This window comes from Filicampus tigris, chromosome 1, assembly GCF_054856515.1.
Source record: "Filicampus tigris isolate MCC_2025a chromosome 1, RoL_Ftig_1.0, whole genome shotgun sequence".
In the NCBI taxonomy this organism is placed as follows: Eukaryota; Metazoa; Chordata; class Actinopteri; order Syngnathiformes; family Syngnathidae; genus Filicampus; species Filicampus tigris.
Window position 1 is genome coordinate 25548403 of NC_141217.1, and position 18527 is coordinate 25566929.

Genomic DNA, 18527 nt, shown 5'->3' on the forward strand with positions numbered 1-18527 from the left:
ACTACATTGATGCTATTTAGCTCGTCGATGTTATTTTGAATTGCGTGTTAGCATTAAGCAAGCGGACATGCATTGTGGTGTGGTTGTTTTACATTCACGTGTAATCCTCTTAGTTTGACGGTAAACTTCAACCGGGATAGGCAATTAAACGCTTGAAGCTTATTTTTGAAGAATATAATATAGAATAGAATAGAATTTCCAACTGTGCTTGTTGTGAAGTTGAGTTGAGTTACCAGTTAGCTTCTGCCCTAAGATGCCACAAAATGCTGCCAAAGGCCCATCTAAAGTACTACCGTAATTGGGGTCAAGGACAAATGCTTGAGTGATACATTTTGACCATTAGCCTTGGTGCAGGTCTGTATTTATAGACTATATACACACCCATAGGTGCACACACACAGTATGTCCACACACACATGCACAAACACACCTCCAGCGCACACTTCTCAATCAACCTGACGCATTGTACAAAAGGACCATAAGGAGACGCACTGGTGATGACTGCACACTCCTATGCTTATTGGTCAGCCTGCCCCTGGCCTCCATTTGTCCTCCTTTCTCTCTCTCCTCTCGTCTTGTTGTCCTCACGGTCTCACCTGAGCGTATTCAGCACATCCGGCCAGGCTGCTTATGAAGCCGCACACGTCCTCCACACTCCACTTGCTTAAGTCCTCCACGGGGTTTGCTGGAACAGAGTCCTCCCCATCCATGAAAAGACCTCCAACAGAGCCTGAAAGTGTGTGTGTGGGGCGGGGGGAATACAAATCTATTAAAACACGAGAGGCTGAGGACCTTTCTGCTTTTTCACAATTGTTACAGTTTCATACAATAAAATAGTCACAAGAATGGCACATGTAAAGAGGTGGCTTGACTTATAAGTTTCATTTGTTTTGTGAAGACTCTTATCAAAAATCATCTTTCCCCATTGAAATGAATGTAAATGCCATTAATTCATTCCAGCCAGCATAAAACACCAATAATATTTTTGTAAGGTGCTTTTTTTATTATAAAAACAGCACTCTCCAGTATTGTATTTAATGAAAGCATACATTTAAAGCAACACTGGGCAAGTATTTGACCTTAATAAAAAACATTCACAACTCTTTTGGTGAAACATTGACTTACAACTAGTTGAATGGGACTTTTGTCATGCCCTGATGTGGCCTGTATCATTTTTACTGGCACTAAGCAACTTTGAGGAGGGAGGCAGTAAGTCTGGCACACAAAAAAAAATACAAATGTCCTGAATTGCATTACGGCATACGTCACTTCCTCCTTTCGCGATCAGGACGAAAGTCGAAACGAACGTCTACGCACTATTACTGGTGTCATGCAGAAGCCCTAAAAAAACCAAAAGTATTGTTTAAACAAAATTAGATTCATTACCTCATCGCTATTCATCTTTCACACAGCCACTGGAAATAGAAATGTAATTCAGTCCAACTTCCAATTTAGTCGTTTTTTAGGATAAATAATATATGTCTGTGGGTATTGTAGTATATTGTCCGTCTAGATGTGTTGCTGCACCGTTTGTGTTCGAATATCCATGGCAGTGTCATAATACTGCAACATCAGTGCTATTCATTAGCCTGTTTATGGCGTTTTGCATTGTGTGTTAGCATTGAGCTATCTGACTTTCCTAAGACAAAGTTATGTGGTTGTTTTAGACACACAACGTGTAATTAAGTTTTATCTTCAGTTTGACAGAAATCGTCAAATGGGTGTGCCAATAAACTGCTTGAAGCAAACCCTTGGGCTCTTTTTTGAAAGTCTGCTTCCATCAACAAAAGTCTTTTGTCAAAATAAAATCGGCCGAGCGACAAATGGCATCTCGAACCACTTACTGTGTAAATCAAGGTACCAGTGTATTGATTTGATTTTCTTACAGACTATTTCTACTATTGTGAAGATGTCCTTCAATTTATTCCAAATTGTGCTATTGAAATGATTTGTCTTGTGCATAGAAATCATGTAATCAAAAGTGAATTAGTAGTAGTTTTCTCATAATGCATGTACAGTATTTGTGTGTATACGTGGTTTCGTGTTTATGTAAGATATGGACAAAAGTGTTGGGACACCTGACCTTCACACCTACTCTTCTTGGAAGATCTTGTGTCTGTTGGAGTTATAGTCATGTCACAAAGGTTTTTGATGGACATGTTCTTCCACACCAAACTTATTCTAACATGCTGCAATGCACCTTGCCCGTGGAAAGTCACATAACAACATAGAACCTAATAGACCTTATCAGGAACACAAAAGCGTTGCCGGTCTTAAAGTTGAAGTCAACCCATTTTTGTGCTAGAGAGGTGCTGTGTTTGTCCTGTATATCGTTTCAAATCTGAAAAAAATTACCAGGCTTACTCACGTTGTAGGATAGAGCAGAATAAGACCTGATATAATATATATATTACAACTTAAAACTACAGACAACCGCTGCATACTCGCAGTTTGGCTCTCGCAGGTTTGCATATTTGCAGTATTTTTTCAGTATTTTCTTATATTTGGGGTATTTTCTGTTTTCCGTGTAAAACATACAGTATATTGAAGGCTTATCATGTTTTGAAGAATATTTTGGGTTTGTAATGTTTTTTTTCTTCTTTGAATTAATCAAGGGTCCCATGAGCCAGCAGTTGCGTATCACTGGTGTATGTGAACAAATTCCCACATGGCTGTGTTGTTGGCGTGCTATGTGTCAGGGTCAAAGGCAGGCCTCCAAATGCGGAGCCAGATACACGCACAAAGTGACGCTAATGGGTTTCACATGCTGCCTTTTAGCCCCTTATGTGTATGTGTGTGTGTGTGTGTGTGTGTGAGAGAGAGCTGCTCACCCATGTGAAAGTAAGGGTTGATGTAGGGGAATCTGAAGGGCAACGACTGTCCTTGAAGGGCGGGCAGAGGTGGCACAAATCCAGGTGGAAGCTGGAGCTTGACATCCGACTTTCCCAGCGCTGAGGTGAACAGGTGGCGACCGGGCGAGTCGGTGCCAGCTGAACTACAAGGTGCGTCGAGCCGGCCCGAACTTTCTCGGCTCTCCTTGGCGCCGTCGCTCGCCCCCTTGCCGTCTCTTTCTTTACTCCCACTGTCCTTGTGTTTACTCCTCGACTTGGCACCGGCGCCTTCCCGCCTCTCGCCGCACGTTTCTGTTTCGCTGCCCGAGTCCTTCATGTCCTCGTCGTCTCCCTCGCTTCCTCTGTCCTCTCTTCTTCTTTTACGATGGCCGGTGCGGAGCTCAGTCTGAGGGCCCCGGCGGAGGGCCTTCCTGGAATCAGCGTCTGAACCGGTCGTGGAGCTCTGCGCCTGGGCGTCTTTGTGGGTGGACGACGTCTTGGGCTGCTCCTGCTGGTCGGCGCTCAGGAGGGGCGCCGTCGCCCCGTGTCGAAGCACCAGCATGGCATTGGAGCGGCGGGCCAGTTCCTCTCGGAGCGGATGACCCTCGGGGATGTCTTGAAGGCTCCGCAGGGCCGGGTGGTCCGAGGGTAGGCTGGCGGGGAGGGCGGCAAGCGGGTCGGAGCTCAGCAGTTGCTGCTGATGTCGATGGTGGAGACTCTCCAACTCCTTCTGTCTCAGTAGCTCGGCTGACATCTCAAGTCTGACGCAGACAAACACACACAGTCCCGTCAAGTCCGATGCCAATGTTTACAGGAGATACGTCCACAGGAATGACTTCTCGGAAAAAAAATCATGACTCTAAAAGCATACACACACACACCTGGCGAGATTCTGCTTCCTCAGCATTTCCTGCTGTCGCACAAAGATTTCGGCTTGAGCTGGTTGCAGGAAACCATAGCCTGGTGTGGCAAAGAAAATAAAAATACAATTAAAACAGTTCAGGGTTCACATTTTCTAACATCAAGTAGCTGTGTTGAATTCCATATCTGCATAATATACACTGACTGCCAACACAATTCTCACCACTTGCATAACAATGAGGTCCTTTCCAGGAACTGCTTCACGAGGGTCAAAACTTTAGAAAAAGCTTTCGATATGATGAAGTGCAGTTGTAAAGAAAATACTTCAACCATCACATTGAAAATATTGTCCAAAGTAATGATAATGCTCTGACTTTACGTATTGTTTTGCAGAGCTGGGCGTCACCTAGCCGCCACCGAGTTCCCGTCTTGCATATTTAAACGACTCACGTGGTCCCCGACGGTCCGAGTCGGCCAAACGGCATCAAGAACGGACTTAACCGGTGCCAAATAAATAAAAAATATAACAGCGAAACGATTAATACACTATTTTTATTTATTCTTATAGCGCACTATACGCGCTTTCATTCTGACTGATCCCTTCAATATGGCCGGCAATAAGTGGACAAGAAGAAGAACGTAATGTAGCCAAAGTAGCCTGCATGTCTTTATGCAAAGTGACTTTCATACTCTACCTCCGTCGACAGACCTCGCATGTCATCAAAGTTACTGCTGAGTACAGAGCTGAATTTATTATTGAGTGGTTCATCTAATTTGACACATGTATGATTGTTAAGAATCTTTAACTATTAACTATTACGTAACTCATTTACTGACAGACATTTTCAGACCCACTTTTACCCTAACGTGTGAAAGATTTTGAAAAATATATAAATAAATTCCTGGGATTGAATGGCTGGACCGTGAAAAGACAAATAAATACGTCAATGGCAGGGAATGAGTTTAATGTATATTTTAGAAATGCCCTGAAAAAACAATATTAAATAAAAATCAAATAAATATTAAATATTTTATGTTATTGGATTTACTTAATTCAGACATGTACATCGGTTGCACATGATTGAAATGTCTTAAATTACCTTTAATCATTTGAATATTTTTGAGGAAGAGAAAGTTACGGCATGTACATTTTTTACAGTGAGGGTGGCAATCAATATATGCTGCTGCTTTTTGTTTAGACAGCACGGGTTCGATTCTCGGGCAAGTGTCCCAATCGCAAGCCACTGCCAGTCCACGTTTGACCAGCATTTTTGTGTGTGACCTTCAATATTCCTCTGTGTATCAACGACCACATACTGGAATCCAAATCACTGCACATTTTAGTATGCTGACAAAGGTGTTAAACTGTCAAATGATGACTCACCAGGGGCCTGGCAGAGAGCTGAGGGCAAGCCTAGGAAAGGAGCCCGCAAGTGAGGTCCTAGCGCGATGTGAGGAGCCGTTGGAGGTGATAGGAGGGGCGGAGGTTGGGACAGTTCCCTGAGGAGGCAAATATGAAAAGAGAAAAACATTCAAATTTGAAGCGCCCTTCGTTCATTTCGACAACCATGTTTTTGTTTTTTCCTCCCATCGCCGCGCGCCTCGGCCCTTCTCGTGCGTGTGCGCGCTGCCACATCGATGTGTACGGTGTATTTTTATCAAGCGTGTTCCAGAGGCCCCGACGTCGCCCCAGTGCCTCATCAGTCTTGTCAGGCTGCAGCAAGCACCGCTGGCCATTGCTGTACCCTCCACTGCCACCGCCTCACACACACACACGCGCACACACCAACGCGCGCACACACGAGAGCCACACACATAATGAGAGCTGAATGCACAATGCCAGTGTGTCATGCTCTGACAGCTGGGGCGGCCCCTGCATCTTGACCGGGGCCACGGGCTGAAGGACCTTCTAATTAACACTCATCCCGCCTCTATTCGCCCCGTCAGCCCCCTTCCCCTCCCTTTTCGATGCCCCCATTCCCTCCCTCAACGCTTTCCAAGCCAGCATTGATGCCGCTAAAAAGATGACGCGTCCTGCAACCTCAACTTTTGAAAAGGCCTCTCCATTATCTCCCTCGTCCTTTGTCCTCGTCAAGGGGGGAAAGGCGCCTCTCACCTTTCTCCCACTCACTGTCTTTTTTTTCCTTTTTTTTTTTTTTAACCAAACCATCTCTTTTTGTTCTGTATGTCCTCTATGAAAAATGGGTGTTGTTTGTGCCCTTCTTTTCGCCCCTTCTTTCCTCCCCCCTTCATCACTCAGAATTTCATCAAGTTACGATTTCCCTTGTTCATTTTCCCACTTATTTGTAAATCCTCACAGTTAGGAGGTGTTTTTTTAGAAAAGTTGACAGAATAATGAGGCTTCTGCACCTTGACCTCTCGACTGTGTCAAAATGTGTCTTGGAGCTTGAGGAAGTCGAGGAGGAGGAGGAAGCTCGGTGCTAGGTGGCAAATATTAAGCCTATTTCCATTGGCGCCTTTCAACTAGGTCTGCCACAAACGACTATTTTGCTAGTCGACTAGTCACTGATAGCAGTTGCGATTAGTCGACTAATCGGATCGGATGTAAATCGCAGCAGGTTGCTTCCAGCTGCTCTAATATAACCATCATTAGTTTACAGTTGGAGTCCTTTAAGGTATGTGCAAATTCAAAATAAAGACAATGAAGATGACAATGAAGTATTCCTGACATGTCTATAAATGATGGTGCATCTTAAATTGAAGATAACATTTTTAATTGCAAATTAAGGTATGCAGCAGAAAAAAATCCTTAAAGATTAAGAGGAATGTATTTCATCAGCACTGTAACATAGTGTATTGTACTGAACTGGGTTACGTCTGTTTTATTGTGTTGCTTTTGAGGGGTTGTGGCAACATGTCAAGTTCTGTTACTTTGTGAGTGTGGGGAACCAAGGAGAGAGCGACCGGCAAAACAGTAGCTGTGTTTTGGTTGGTAATAAAGGCGAGTACACTGACTAATCCATAGTAGACACTACAAAATGTTGGTGTAACCAAACAGAGTGTTACAACGTTACAGCAAACACTAAGTTGTGTGTGCTAACCAAGGCTAACTTCCAAACACGACTGTTCCCTATGCCAGAAATGGAATCAGGCATTAGCCACAATGTGCTGACTTTTTAGATGCAATGTATACACCGTATGCCCTGCGACTGGCTGGCGACCAGTTCGGGGTGTCGTCTGCCTTCGCCCATTGACGGCTGGGATAGGCTCCAGCAACTCCCCGCGACCCTGTATAGGATAAGCGGTTTGGAAGATGACATGACATGACATGATGTATACACCGTATGACCATACCCGTCGCGCCACCATGAATGGCAGGTTTGCATCGCATTAAGTATTTTGGGTGAAATGTGTCCTAACTCATGGACTCTGTTGCTAACACCGATTACCCATGACACTGGCTACTATGTTTACATGCCGTCAATCTTTGGGTTAAGGTCAAAATCAAAATCCCGGTTTCTGAAACATTCGGGATAACCCGTTGAAAATGCTGCGGAGAAATCAATGTATTGAAGTTAGCGAGTGGCAACATAAGACGCCTGCCGGTGGCTGCAGCAAGTAAGCAACATCGCCACGCATACAGGTACTTCCTGTTCTCAAAGGACTAAGTGTCATTGTGGATAGAGCATGCGCAGAACACAAACCAATGTCCCTTTCAATGAAGGTATTCCAATACGTGTTTATATGACCAAATTGTGGGGTTATAAAAGAGGTAACCCAGGGGTCTTAATTGGATTTTTCCGTGTGTTAACATGGCCTTTCAATACCCGAATACTGCCAATATTTGGGTTTTGAAAGGGTTATTGACTGCACGTAAATGTAGCTACTATTTAGCCAAAGTGCTTCTGTTTACATCACGGATGGCCCAGATAACCACGACTGCGCATGTGCATCACAGACAAGCATAAGGCCAGCGGTAACAGTGGGAGACGAGGCAGTTTTGAGAGGAAAATCCAAACCGCAAAAATAATAATGATGATTTCGACTGTTAAATTAGCTGTAGTCGCGACTGGTGGACTAATCTTGGTAGCCCTGGCTTCAAACTCTGTGTATAGCTAGCTCACTGCCGCCTTTCTGTCCTCATGCCACTCAGCCGTGCGTGAGCCTGTCGCCACACACAGGCACAAACGGGAATGGAGCTGAGGAAAACAAAGTGGAAACCAACGACGGGACGCGTGCAACCGCAAATATTGTTTTGTAACCATGTTCAAATTAGCTAGCGCCTGCTTGTCTCTCGCATGGCTTAGCGGCGAGGGAGCGGAACAGCTTGGAGGGAACACTCGCATGCAGGGACAAGGGGATGTGATAGTTGTGAGCTATTGGTCTGTGTGTGTGCGTACGTGCGCGTGAGTGTGTAGGGGAGGGGGTGAAAAGCATTCATCGATCGCCTTTGCCGCTGAAATGTTAATGCTAATCGTATAACCGCTCTCTCCGGCGGCGCCTTGCACTCCTGTGGCAGCTCCAATTAATCTTGGGTGAGGGCTGTGGCGCGTGACCCCAGGGCCGCGAGCTGGGGGCCCCACTAGCCGCTTCTTATGTAATTACACCGCCCAGTGTGTAATCACCTGGTTTAATCCCTCAGGGCAAGCAATTAGCCTCGCGACGCGCAGCTCCACGAGGCCACGCCGCGGCTCACGCAAAAACCGCCATCAACCCCCACCCGTGGTCGGCTCCCCCGCACGCCAAACTGCCTCAACCGCCGCCTCTCAGATGTTCCCTTTTCTTTCTTCCGTCTCTTTGCGCCGCCCACCGTTGCCTAGCGTTAGGCCACAGATGAATAACGGTCAATTAAAGCTGCATGACTGGGGCTGCTAGGCGTCTGCGGCACCATAATTAGGCCTAATCACGGAGAGCGAGGGAGAGAAGGCGGGAAAGGAGTGCGCCCGACACTCCCCTCCACTCCCTTCCTCCAGCTCTCATTCTTTCTTTCCCTCTTTTTTTAGAACGCAATTTGGCCGGGCGAGTGGCGTGCCTTGGTCTGTTTTCTCTTTGGCCTTTGCATTCCTATTGCACAAATGCAAGGTGGACTCAATAACGCAAAGCTCCATGGTTGGCCCGCGTGTGCGTTTTAGTGTGTGTAGGTGTGCGAGGATGTGTATGCGTGGGGGTGTGCGCGCGTGTGTGTGTGTGTGTGTGTGTGTGTGTGTGTGTGTGTGTGCGTCTCGCTGTGCCGCCAGTGAGGCCAAGGGCTTCTGGGAAATTCACTCGTGTGTGACGACCTGTCAGAGTGGCGACAGCGTTCCTGTCCTGAAGCAGCCCAGGCGAGGTGTGTGCGTACGTGTGTTTTGTGAGAAGGGGTGTGTGCGTGTGTGTGTGTGACAGGACTGCCCTTAATGACGGGAGCGTGGGGGGATTAGGAGCGCCGCGCGGCCGCCTTCGGCTCCTTCTCCGCAGGAACACATTTACACAGGAAGCTCATTAAAATGGATGAGGCTCCCTCCTCGCTCGCCCTTCCTCCCTCCCTCCCTCCCTTCCCTTATCTCACATTCTCTCCATCGCCTCACTCCCTATCTTGCTTCATCTCTCTCTCTCCGTCACATCGTCCTCTCGCCTTCTCCGTTTTTTCGCTTTTTTGCTCTTGCTTCCCTCTCTTCATCCCCATTTTAAGTCCCCGTGTTTTCGACTTCCTTCCTCTCTTTATTTTCCTCCGTCCCTCCCTATTTGCCTGGCAGATGCTCGGTGAGCTTAGCGCCATTTAAGGCCAGACAAATGGAGCGCCAGGCTCTAAGCCCATTGAGCGGCCCTAATGATTTGTTTTTAACAATGGGCCCTAATGGGCCCAAGATAATCAATGATGAGGGGTCGAAGGAAAGGTGAGCCATAGAGAGAGTTAGGGAGGGAGTTTGCCGCCTCGACTCGCTTCCTTAGCCACGGCTTTTCATTCCACCAATTATCTCTTTTTGAATTCTCTCTTCACTTTGCACTCATTCCACTTTGGGGTCGCTCTAGAATTTGGTTCCTGTTCTTTCTTTGTGCTGGTTTAACACAGTCCGGTCCCTTACGACTCACGCGTATGCTACATGGAGGAAAGTATGTGAAGGTAACACCCAGGTTCCACTAGGCTTGCCTTATTCTGCTACTGGACTACAGAAGTGTATTGTTTGGTTCACCCTAATGATTGGAAGTCATAGCTGTATGCGGGGCGCGCTTAGGATGGGGAACTAATATCTTCATTTTATTTTTTATATTAGACAACGCTGCCAAAACCAACTGAACTGTCACGCATGGGCAAAGTTCATGTTGCAATGTCGCAGATGTAACTGCCAATTAGAAATGCACATAAGTGACATATAATGTTCAATCATGAGCGAGAAATAGCTGTTCAGCGGCCCCCAAGCTATACAAATGCAGTGACTATGTTTACATGCAGTCAATGTTCGGGTTAAGAGCAAAATTCTGGTTTATAAAACATTCGGAATAACCCATTTTCATGTGTGAGCGGACAAAATTACTCCCGCATTTGAATGTCCCGAATTAAACAGCGATGCACGGACAACGTTGTGATACAAATAGACATAATTTCGTTACTTTCTACCGTCATGTCACTCACCACAGGAATTAGGACTTCCTTGCGAATGCGCAGAACATAAACCAATGCACCGTTCAAAAGAGGTAATCCGATCACGTTTATATGACCAAATATTTGGGTTAGAAAAAGGTTCATTCTGGTGTCTTATTTGTGTTTTTAAAAACTCGAATAAGAGCATATTTGGGTCTTTGCACGCGTTTACATGGCCTTCCAAAACCCGAATACTGCCCAAAACAGGGTCGCAGCGCACTAGTAGATGTGCGGTGCTCAATTGCTTGGTGTGCCGTCAAAGGTCGCTGACTGTATTTTTCCCCACAATCGTCCAGTTCAGTATTTTTCGCCTGTGTCGTTCAATGTCCAGTGGGCCTAAGCTCTCCCATTCTATCTTCTAACTGTTCTGTTTAATTATGAAATGTTCGTCGCTATAGTTATTTCCTGAAGTGGCCTAATGTCCAAACTGGATACAGTATTTGAGGACAGGTGTAATTCTGCTCCAAAGTAAATAAAAGGGTTGCATTCTACACTTACTGGTACACTTTATGTTCCCCTTTCTTCTTTCATTTTCTCATTTTGGTGAAAGGTACAATTAATGCCAAGTGCCCTTGAGCCCATTTTCTCTTTTAACCCCCTCCATTATACTCCCTGCAAAAAGTGTGTAGCTCGTGAAGAGCTTAAAGAGGAGGCAGGTGGGAGGTTTTTGGGTGTGGGGTGAGGCCTATTTAACCCTTCCTGGCCCTGTGTGGCTAATTACACTGCTCTGTATACACTGGCGGCGCATAGCTCACTGACCACATTTGCACTGCACCGTGGGCCACACACACACGCACACACCTATGCACGCACAAATTATATTCACACAAACAAAGCCAAATTCAAGCCGCATATCTGGCGTACAGGAGGCTTGAAAATGGAGCGCGCAAGCACACACACACAATGCACGCCCCCCCCAACACCACACCAGGAGGCCGCTCCGCTTCCTGCGTATATCCCCACCCCTTCCCCTCACTACCCCCCTCTCGCACAAACATCCCCCCCTTCCCTTCCACCCTCCCTCGCTCCCCACTGCCGCACCGCCAGCCCATTATCGATCCCCCGCCTCTCCCCGCGCCACATAAATAATCGACAAGCAATTATCCGCCCACTCCCGCTGCCCCCGGCTTTGTTTGGGAGGCACAGGGGCCAGCGCCGGGGGTAGAGAGGGAGGGAGGACGAGCTGGGTACGCAGCCGTGCGTCTCCACAGTGGTAGGCAAGAGGTTATTTGGACATGCGCACACGCACACGCACACGCACACATGCATCCAAGTATTTGATCAAATCTTTCTGAGGAAGATGATAACTAACTGACCCACTTAGATACATTTTCTCTTTTTTTTTCTGCTGTATCCTCACATCAACTTCAATGGCCACTTATGTGGAGGATGTTGGTGTCAGGCTAATCCAGATCTTAATGAGTCATGCTTGCGCCGCAAACCAACTCGGGGGCCCGCAAGTGTCGGCAAGAGATTCCTCACCTGTCTGTGTAATGCGCATCCCGGTGCTGCGGTAGGCCCTGCTTGCGTCTCTGACTGGATGACGAGGAGCTGCCTCCCGTGGGCAGGTGAGCTTCTAAGGCCGCCGGATTCCTCACCGCCGCAGCCAACGCTTCCTGATGAGCACGCAGCACGTCTGAGTAAAGAACAAAGATGGAAAACACAGGAGGCGGAAGGGGGAGAAAGGAGGATGTTGGGAGAATGATAGTTGAAGCAAAGTAAAGAAATGAGGGGAAGAGAGAAAGGAAGATATAAATTTAGCATCCAGTGCAGAAAATCCTCGTAAACATCTATTTAACACACCCGTTGAGTGGGATGTGCATTGCTTTGTTTGTGACGGAGGAGGAAAGAGGTTATGTGTCAGATGACACACACCTCACGCATGTGCCTGTGACACATATTCAAATTCGTCAACTCTACTCATAGTATCTCCATCTTTAACCTGCAAGATAAGCGTGTTCATAGAAATATATACAGTACTCTATATATTTATATATCAGGGATGGGCAATTTAAATGCTGTAGGGGGCCACAATTTTGTATCAGTGCTACTGGGGAGCCACATAGATCCATGCACGTACGAGCCAGGTGTATGACAAAAATGCATTTTTAAATATGGACAAAATATGGGCATATGTGCAAAACAGGTGCTCTTGATACATTTCATTTTTGATAATACAATTTTCAATGCACGTATCAAAGATCCACTATCCTAAGCCACCACGGACTGTAGCCTCATAGAAACCCACATTACAGAGGAAATCAATCCAGACATATATTGTTTTCAAGAATATGTTCACAGCAGGCCCACTAGTTGAAACACGGAATTCTGATTAATATTGCGTTTGTGGAATATGAGTTAAGCAGCAAAATCCACCCCATCTCGGGGGAGCAGTTGTGATGTCATTTTCAGTCGACGGGAGTGACAAAATGGCCGCCCCTGGAGATGGTTAAAAACAAGTGGATTAACTCTTGTTCCACAAATACATTATTTATCAGAATGCCTTGTTTCAACTAGTGGGCTTGCATAGGACATATTCGTGAAAAAAAAAACATGTTTGGGTTGACTTTCACTTTAAGAGCAAGAACTCAGAGGAAGCAGTGCAATTGCACATTGCGGACTGCAGATATCCACCAAGGCCAAACAGTCCACATTTGCATCAGCACCAAGTTGTAAACACTCAGACACCCCATTAAAGTCATACAGTATTCACTGAGGAATTTGAATCCATAAATGATGTTTCAATGTTAAGTTAGAAATAATTTCTGTATTTGTACCTACAACTGGGTCCATGCCAAAAATGGGTTACTCCTTAGCTTTATTGTCATCATCATTATTATTATTATTATTATTATGTGTCCACTCCACAAGAAAGTTATCTGGAGATCAGTTTAGTTTTTCCCGCGTAATGCTCTTCATGAGCTAACACAATTAGGATGTGCAATTCTTGTGTTTGATAAGCAAATATGTTCCTTGATTTTGGCCATCGCAGTGTAGTGATTCACATAGCTAACTTTTGTGTGACTGTTGTTGTACAGAATCTCACTCAATTCCCCACTCATGATAGCAGTGTACAGTATGTGACCGGTGTTGAGTTGTGGATGGACGGTTAGATAGATGGTGTGAGATGAAAGCCGGCTTGCGTGGCCCTCCATCTCACCTCCACAACCACAACAGTCGTCTCTCGCTGCCTCCCGCCTCACGCCGAACCTTGACCTCCGGCGCTCGCTTCGTTCCTTCTCCTTCCTCGCCTTTCCCGCCCCAGATTCCCAGCTTCACTCCCAGACGAGACCTCATCATTATTGGCTAGGCCAGGCCGCACCAGGAGACAAGGCTTCTAATGAGAGAAAAATCCATCCTTTTCTCTCTCTCTCTCTCTCTCTCGCTCTGCTCCCCAATCTACCACGCAACTCCCCCCCCCATTTTTAATTAGACAGATCCCTCAGGTGCCAGCGGGCCATTTCCGCCGCCTGCATGGGCGTTATGTGTGTTTGTGTGTATCTTGGTGATTTAGGTGCCGCCTTGTGAGTGTGTGTTTGTGCGTGTGTGTGCGTGTCGAGCGGGCGCCAGTTTGGGGGTGGGGTTGGGGTGAAGCGACAGATATTAATGCGGCCTAGCTCCGGTGTATCGATCTGTTTGCTGCGCCAGGCCACAGGGGACTCGGCTGGCGGCAGACAAGGTTGTGTGTGCGTGTGTGAGGGTGTGCGTGTGGGTGTGGAGGTGGAGGGGAGGAGATAAGAGAGGGATCAGAGGGAACCGGAGCCCCAGAGCACACGCACACGGTCTGTTGTGCACGATACAGGGGTGACACGGTGGCAGCGTTGACCTCTATGGTTTTCCTGCGCTAACGCTACTCACCACACCGGCTATTTCGGATGAGCGACTCAGCTTCAGGGATATTATTGTGATTTAGTATTGCATCACTAGTGAGGTTGGGCTGTGGGGGTGGGGACCCTAAAAAAAGTATCCAAACATTTATAGCAGACAAAAACCACAAGACTAAGAAAAATATCCCCGAGAAGTTACCATGACATAAGCCAGGCCATGTCCAGGTACTTTTGTCCAACATTTGGTGGTCATGATGGTCAGATATGATTGCCACTAGCTATTTGGGCAATGGCACGACATCAAGTGCTGCTTCTATTAAGCCATTACCAGGGCTGTTTTTGGTTTTATTTTGTAGGGTCCTGATTTCCTGTTTTATTCCACCACCATTGTCTTGTTGTGAAAGAAAGACATTGACTTGGAATTTACGTGATTGGTGTTGAACGTTTGAATCCAACTGTCCGACAAGAAGGACCACTAAGTGAAGATGTAGATTGCTGTTCGCTAGATAGCTGGTATTTGATTTGATGTGTGTTATGTTATGTTGTGGGGCAGCACTGCGAATGAATGATGAGCACATTTGCGTCAGTTCTGAGGTTCAGGGTTCGAATCTCAACTCCGCCTTTCGTCTGTGTGGTTTGGAAATTTGCTTGTGTGAGTTTCCTTTTGGTACTCTGGCTTTCTCCCATGTTCTAAAAACATGCGTGTTAGGTCAACTGAAGACTCAAAATTGTCCATAGATGTGATTGTGAGCGAGCAGCTGGGTGAGGCTCCATCTCACCCGCGAGCCCAGTCAGGATAAGCAGTATAGAAAATGGATGAATGGATATTATGTTGCAACATTTGTGGTCAATCTTATTCTATACTTGTGTGACAGGTAATGTTAAAAAATGGTGCATGCATTTCAACTCCTTATTCAGCATTAAATGCATGTTTAAAGAATGCTTCTGACTGATTAGCCTCTGCTTGTACTTGTTTAACAATTCTTAGTGATAAGTCATTTTTATCATGGTGCCAGTTTAGCTCTGTAACACATCATTATTATTAATTGAAGGAATTGGGAAATTTTGTTTTGAAGCTTGACCACATCAAAGTTCAACCAGCGTCACTGAATGGATTGTGGTCAAACTTCAATGTGCCACCGCATGAAACTGCAATTTCTCTTCCACTAAAAAGGAAACAACAAATGCTGCAACTCACAAACATTTCTTCCTCTGCATGAGTTATTTTGGGAGGTCCCAGTTTGTTACACTGGGTCCATATCGCTTATCCTTCTTTTGTGCCATCCCTATTTTTCTCCCCGACATCATTCCTGGAGTTGAGCCGAAATCCTTTCAGTTGAGCTCGTGAGAATGCAGAGGAGTGCCGCGCTGATGCAGCTTGGCCGGCCTTGTGATGGGTTTGGTGGACTGGCAGGTACTGAAAAGCCGACATCCATCCGCTCAGCACAGAATACAGCGGCAAATAGTGAATCCTTTCACAATGCGGCAGGCATAGGCTTGAAGTAAATATGCAGAGTTTGTCATGCTTCATAATTTTGACTGATTGTACTTGGAGGAATCACAAGCTGGAGTGGTCAATTTGTCTGGCATGATGATCAGAAGATGAAGCATATCATTTCAAATCTCAGTAAACTTGAGACGCAACAATGACTAGCCCATCCATCCCTTCACTTTCAAATGGATTTCCACCCCCAAAACTGTATTTCTTTTCTCTCCTCACAAGCTGCTTTCATCAACTGACGGAGCGAAGGAAAGCCCTGTTGGCTATTTCAACAAGCCGAACCCCCGCCTTCACCCTTTCCGAAAATCTGCCCAGAGAGCACCTGCATCTCACAACAACACCTTGCGCGTACAAACGCACACGCATGAACCATCTCAACCCCCTGTTTCACGCGCCCTTTCATTTTCTGCGCCTGATACTTCAAACACATAAAAGGATGATCAGTGGGGACCAGGGCTAAAAGGGGGGAGGAGAATAGGGGATGCAGGATTTGAGAGGGATGTATAGAAGAGACCATGGCTAGTAAGGAAGGTTCTTCATTGGGGCCCCCACTGGAGACCAGGTCAGTGTCAAGGGGCTCTCAGTGAACAAATTCATGCTTGCCTTTTGACACAAAACTGTCACCGCTCTGTCCCAACTCTGAGAGCTATCTGCTCTCAAAAAAGCACTGACTTTCTATTGACTGACTATTGGAGAACTGAAAGGCCAGGTAGGTAGTTTCATTGAAAATGTTAATCGTAATGGTCTCACAGCGGCTATCGTAATGGAAGAAGTCTCACAGTGGCTATAACTTGTGGTGCATTCGCTTTTTTCTGACTAGAAACGGGCAGAACAACCACTTGTCAGGATCCACATAGTGTGTGGATTGGGCGACAGAGAAACGGCACTTCTGTGCAAAACAACACGTAAAAACGGAATGGAAATGTAAACACAAGATGACAAGGATAACAACAGAAGTAGTGCGGAATCATCTGCCTCATACCAGCAACACTGCTGGGAATGTACGACAGTAATCAATCAGACTGCACGGTGCTCGGAATTCTGCCTCCTTTAAGCCACCAAGGAGAAGGTAATTAAACCTTTATAGGCTTCGCCTCTTAAATTTGCAGCCAGCAATTCAACATCATTGCTAATCAAATAAAAATAAAAGTGGCTCAAACTTCTATTTGAGCTGGGCATTTAATGGATTTATGCCACTACGCAAGAGCTTGTAAAGAACAGGAAGGATTTAATAGTACATGTTTTACAAAAATGGATGCCTAGTTGAACAGCAATGTAAACCATGTTAATTTGTCATTATTTTCAATTGCAGTTCAATTAAGCTTAACACAGTACATGTTATCTCTCTAGAAAAAAAATGGGACAAACTGGTGGTTTACAAGGGTAATGAGAGATTTAGGTCCTCGGCAACCAGCCAATAAGAGGTTCTGGATCAATGGTGGCATTGATGCATGCCGCTTGCGGGTGTTGTTAATGACGAAGGTGGTCAGAAATCACTGTGAATCCCACCTTGACGCTCGTTTGGGCAATGGCACAATTACAAATGTCAGGTTGACTTTTCAATTGCAGCAGGGATAATTGCAATGAGCCACATATCAATGAAGGATAATTTTGGTTTGTGCGTTTTGTTGATTTTACCACCCCAAAAATGCACTCAAGTTATAAGGCCGGCCGACTGACCGTGTCCGGGCAGTCCCATGCTGCTGGCCAGCTGGTAGAGGCGCTGCTGCTGCTCCTCGTAGGATCCATGCTCGCTGAGCGCTGACATCATGCGCCTGTAGTGCTCCTCAGGGCTCATGTGGCTGTGGCTGCCACCTGCCTCCCCTTCTGGGCTCTGTGCGGTCTCTGGGGATGGGAGCAGACGACCAGTGTGATCGATGAGGACCAACATCAAACTGCCCTTATTGCGAGTGCAGTCTCTTTTGCCACTCACAAGGCGGAAAATAAAGAATGAACATGTACAGTATATATACTAGGGCTGTAAAGATACATCTATTTAGTCGATGTATCGATGTGTCTACCATACGATCCAGCTACATCGATCGGTGATGGACTGGTTTACATTGATGCTGACCACACATCGGCACAGTATCATTTTTAGTTATTATTGGTAAGTTAAGTTATTGATCGATTGAAGCAATATAATTAATAAGATCATTTTAGACTCAAAATTCTCAATACCTTTTTTATTTTTTATTTAAGTTGGAATGTTTTGAATCAACTTTAATTTGTTTTTTACTCGTCCACTTCATCTCCGGTCGGCGCTGAGAATTCACGTCGAGCACGCAGCATGCATCATAGCGGCGAGGAAGAGTTTGATTTTGAAGATGAAGCAACGTGTTTATGAGGAAATACTTTGGATTTTTCAAGAAAGGAGATCGTCTTGACTAGACGGTTGCCGTGTGTGGCCATTGCAAATGCAGAGGGCAAAATAAGCGGAACACAACAATTTGTGGACGCAGCTCGACCAGCACCTTGGCATTAAACCACAACAAACCTCAAGAATCAACAGCGGTGGCTGCCGTGCAAGGTAGTGGCACAGACCAAAAGGTGCTGCTACCTTTTTTCTTGAAAAACTCATAAATCTCCTTGCGCGCAAAGAAATAATTATTATTGCGCAGCACACAGATACGTTTCTTACTGCCAGACAACATGTAGACCAGCTGATATTTTTGAAAAAAAATAAAATAAAATACAATAAAATGAATAAGCCTTTGGCAAAATTGTTTACTGTTACATACAGTTGCTCTTTGGACAGAACAATCACAGCAGCAGGTTAATTTCACTGAAAAAAGTTTGTTTAATTTACTCAATTTTATTTCATCAAGTGGTCTCACGAAATATAATCATCTGGATCCAGATAAAAAAAAATTAAGTAGATTATATATCTACTAAATGTATCTGGATCAGGATCATTTTATTTTGTG

General features: G+C 45.6%; 1 protein-coding gene across 2 annotated transcripts in view; it reads right to left on the bottom strand.

Annotated features, from left to right (window-relative positions):
* The window catches only part of samd11 (sterile alpha motif domain containing 11), a 67557-nt gene that overhangs the window by 3143 nt on the left and 45887 nt on the right, over window positions 1–18527 (bottom strand). For both annotated transcript variants that reach the window (XM_086029038.1, XM_086029047.1), the window contains exons 6-11: window positions 17281–17445; window positions 11755–11908; window positions 5077–5192; window positions 3713–3791; window positions 2832–3592; window positions 597–730 (exon numbers count right to left, since the gene is read on the bottom strand). In XM_086029038.1, coding sequence (XP_085885164.1) covers window positions 597–730; window positions 2832–3592; window positions 3713–3791; window positions 5077–5192; window positions 11755–11908; window positions 17281–17445 — 1409 coding nt within the window. The remainder of the gene's footprint in view (window positions 1–596; window positions 731–2831; window positions 3593–3712; window positions 3792–5076; window positions 5193–11754; window positions 11909–17280; window positions 17446–18527) is intronic.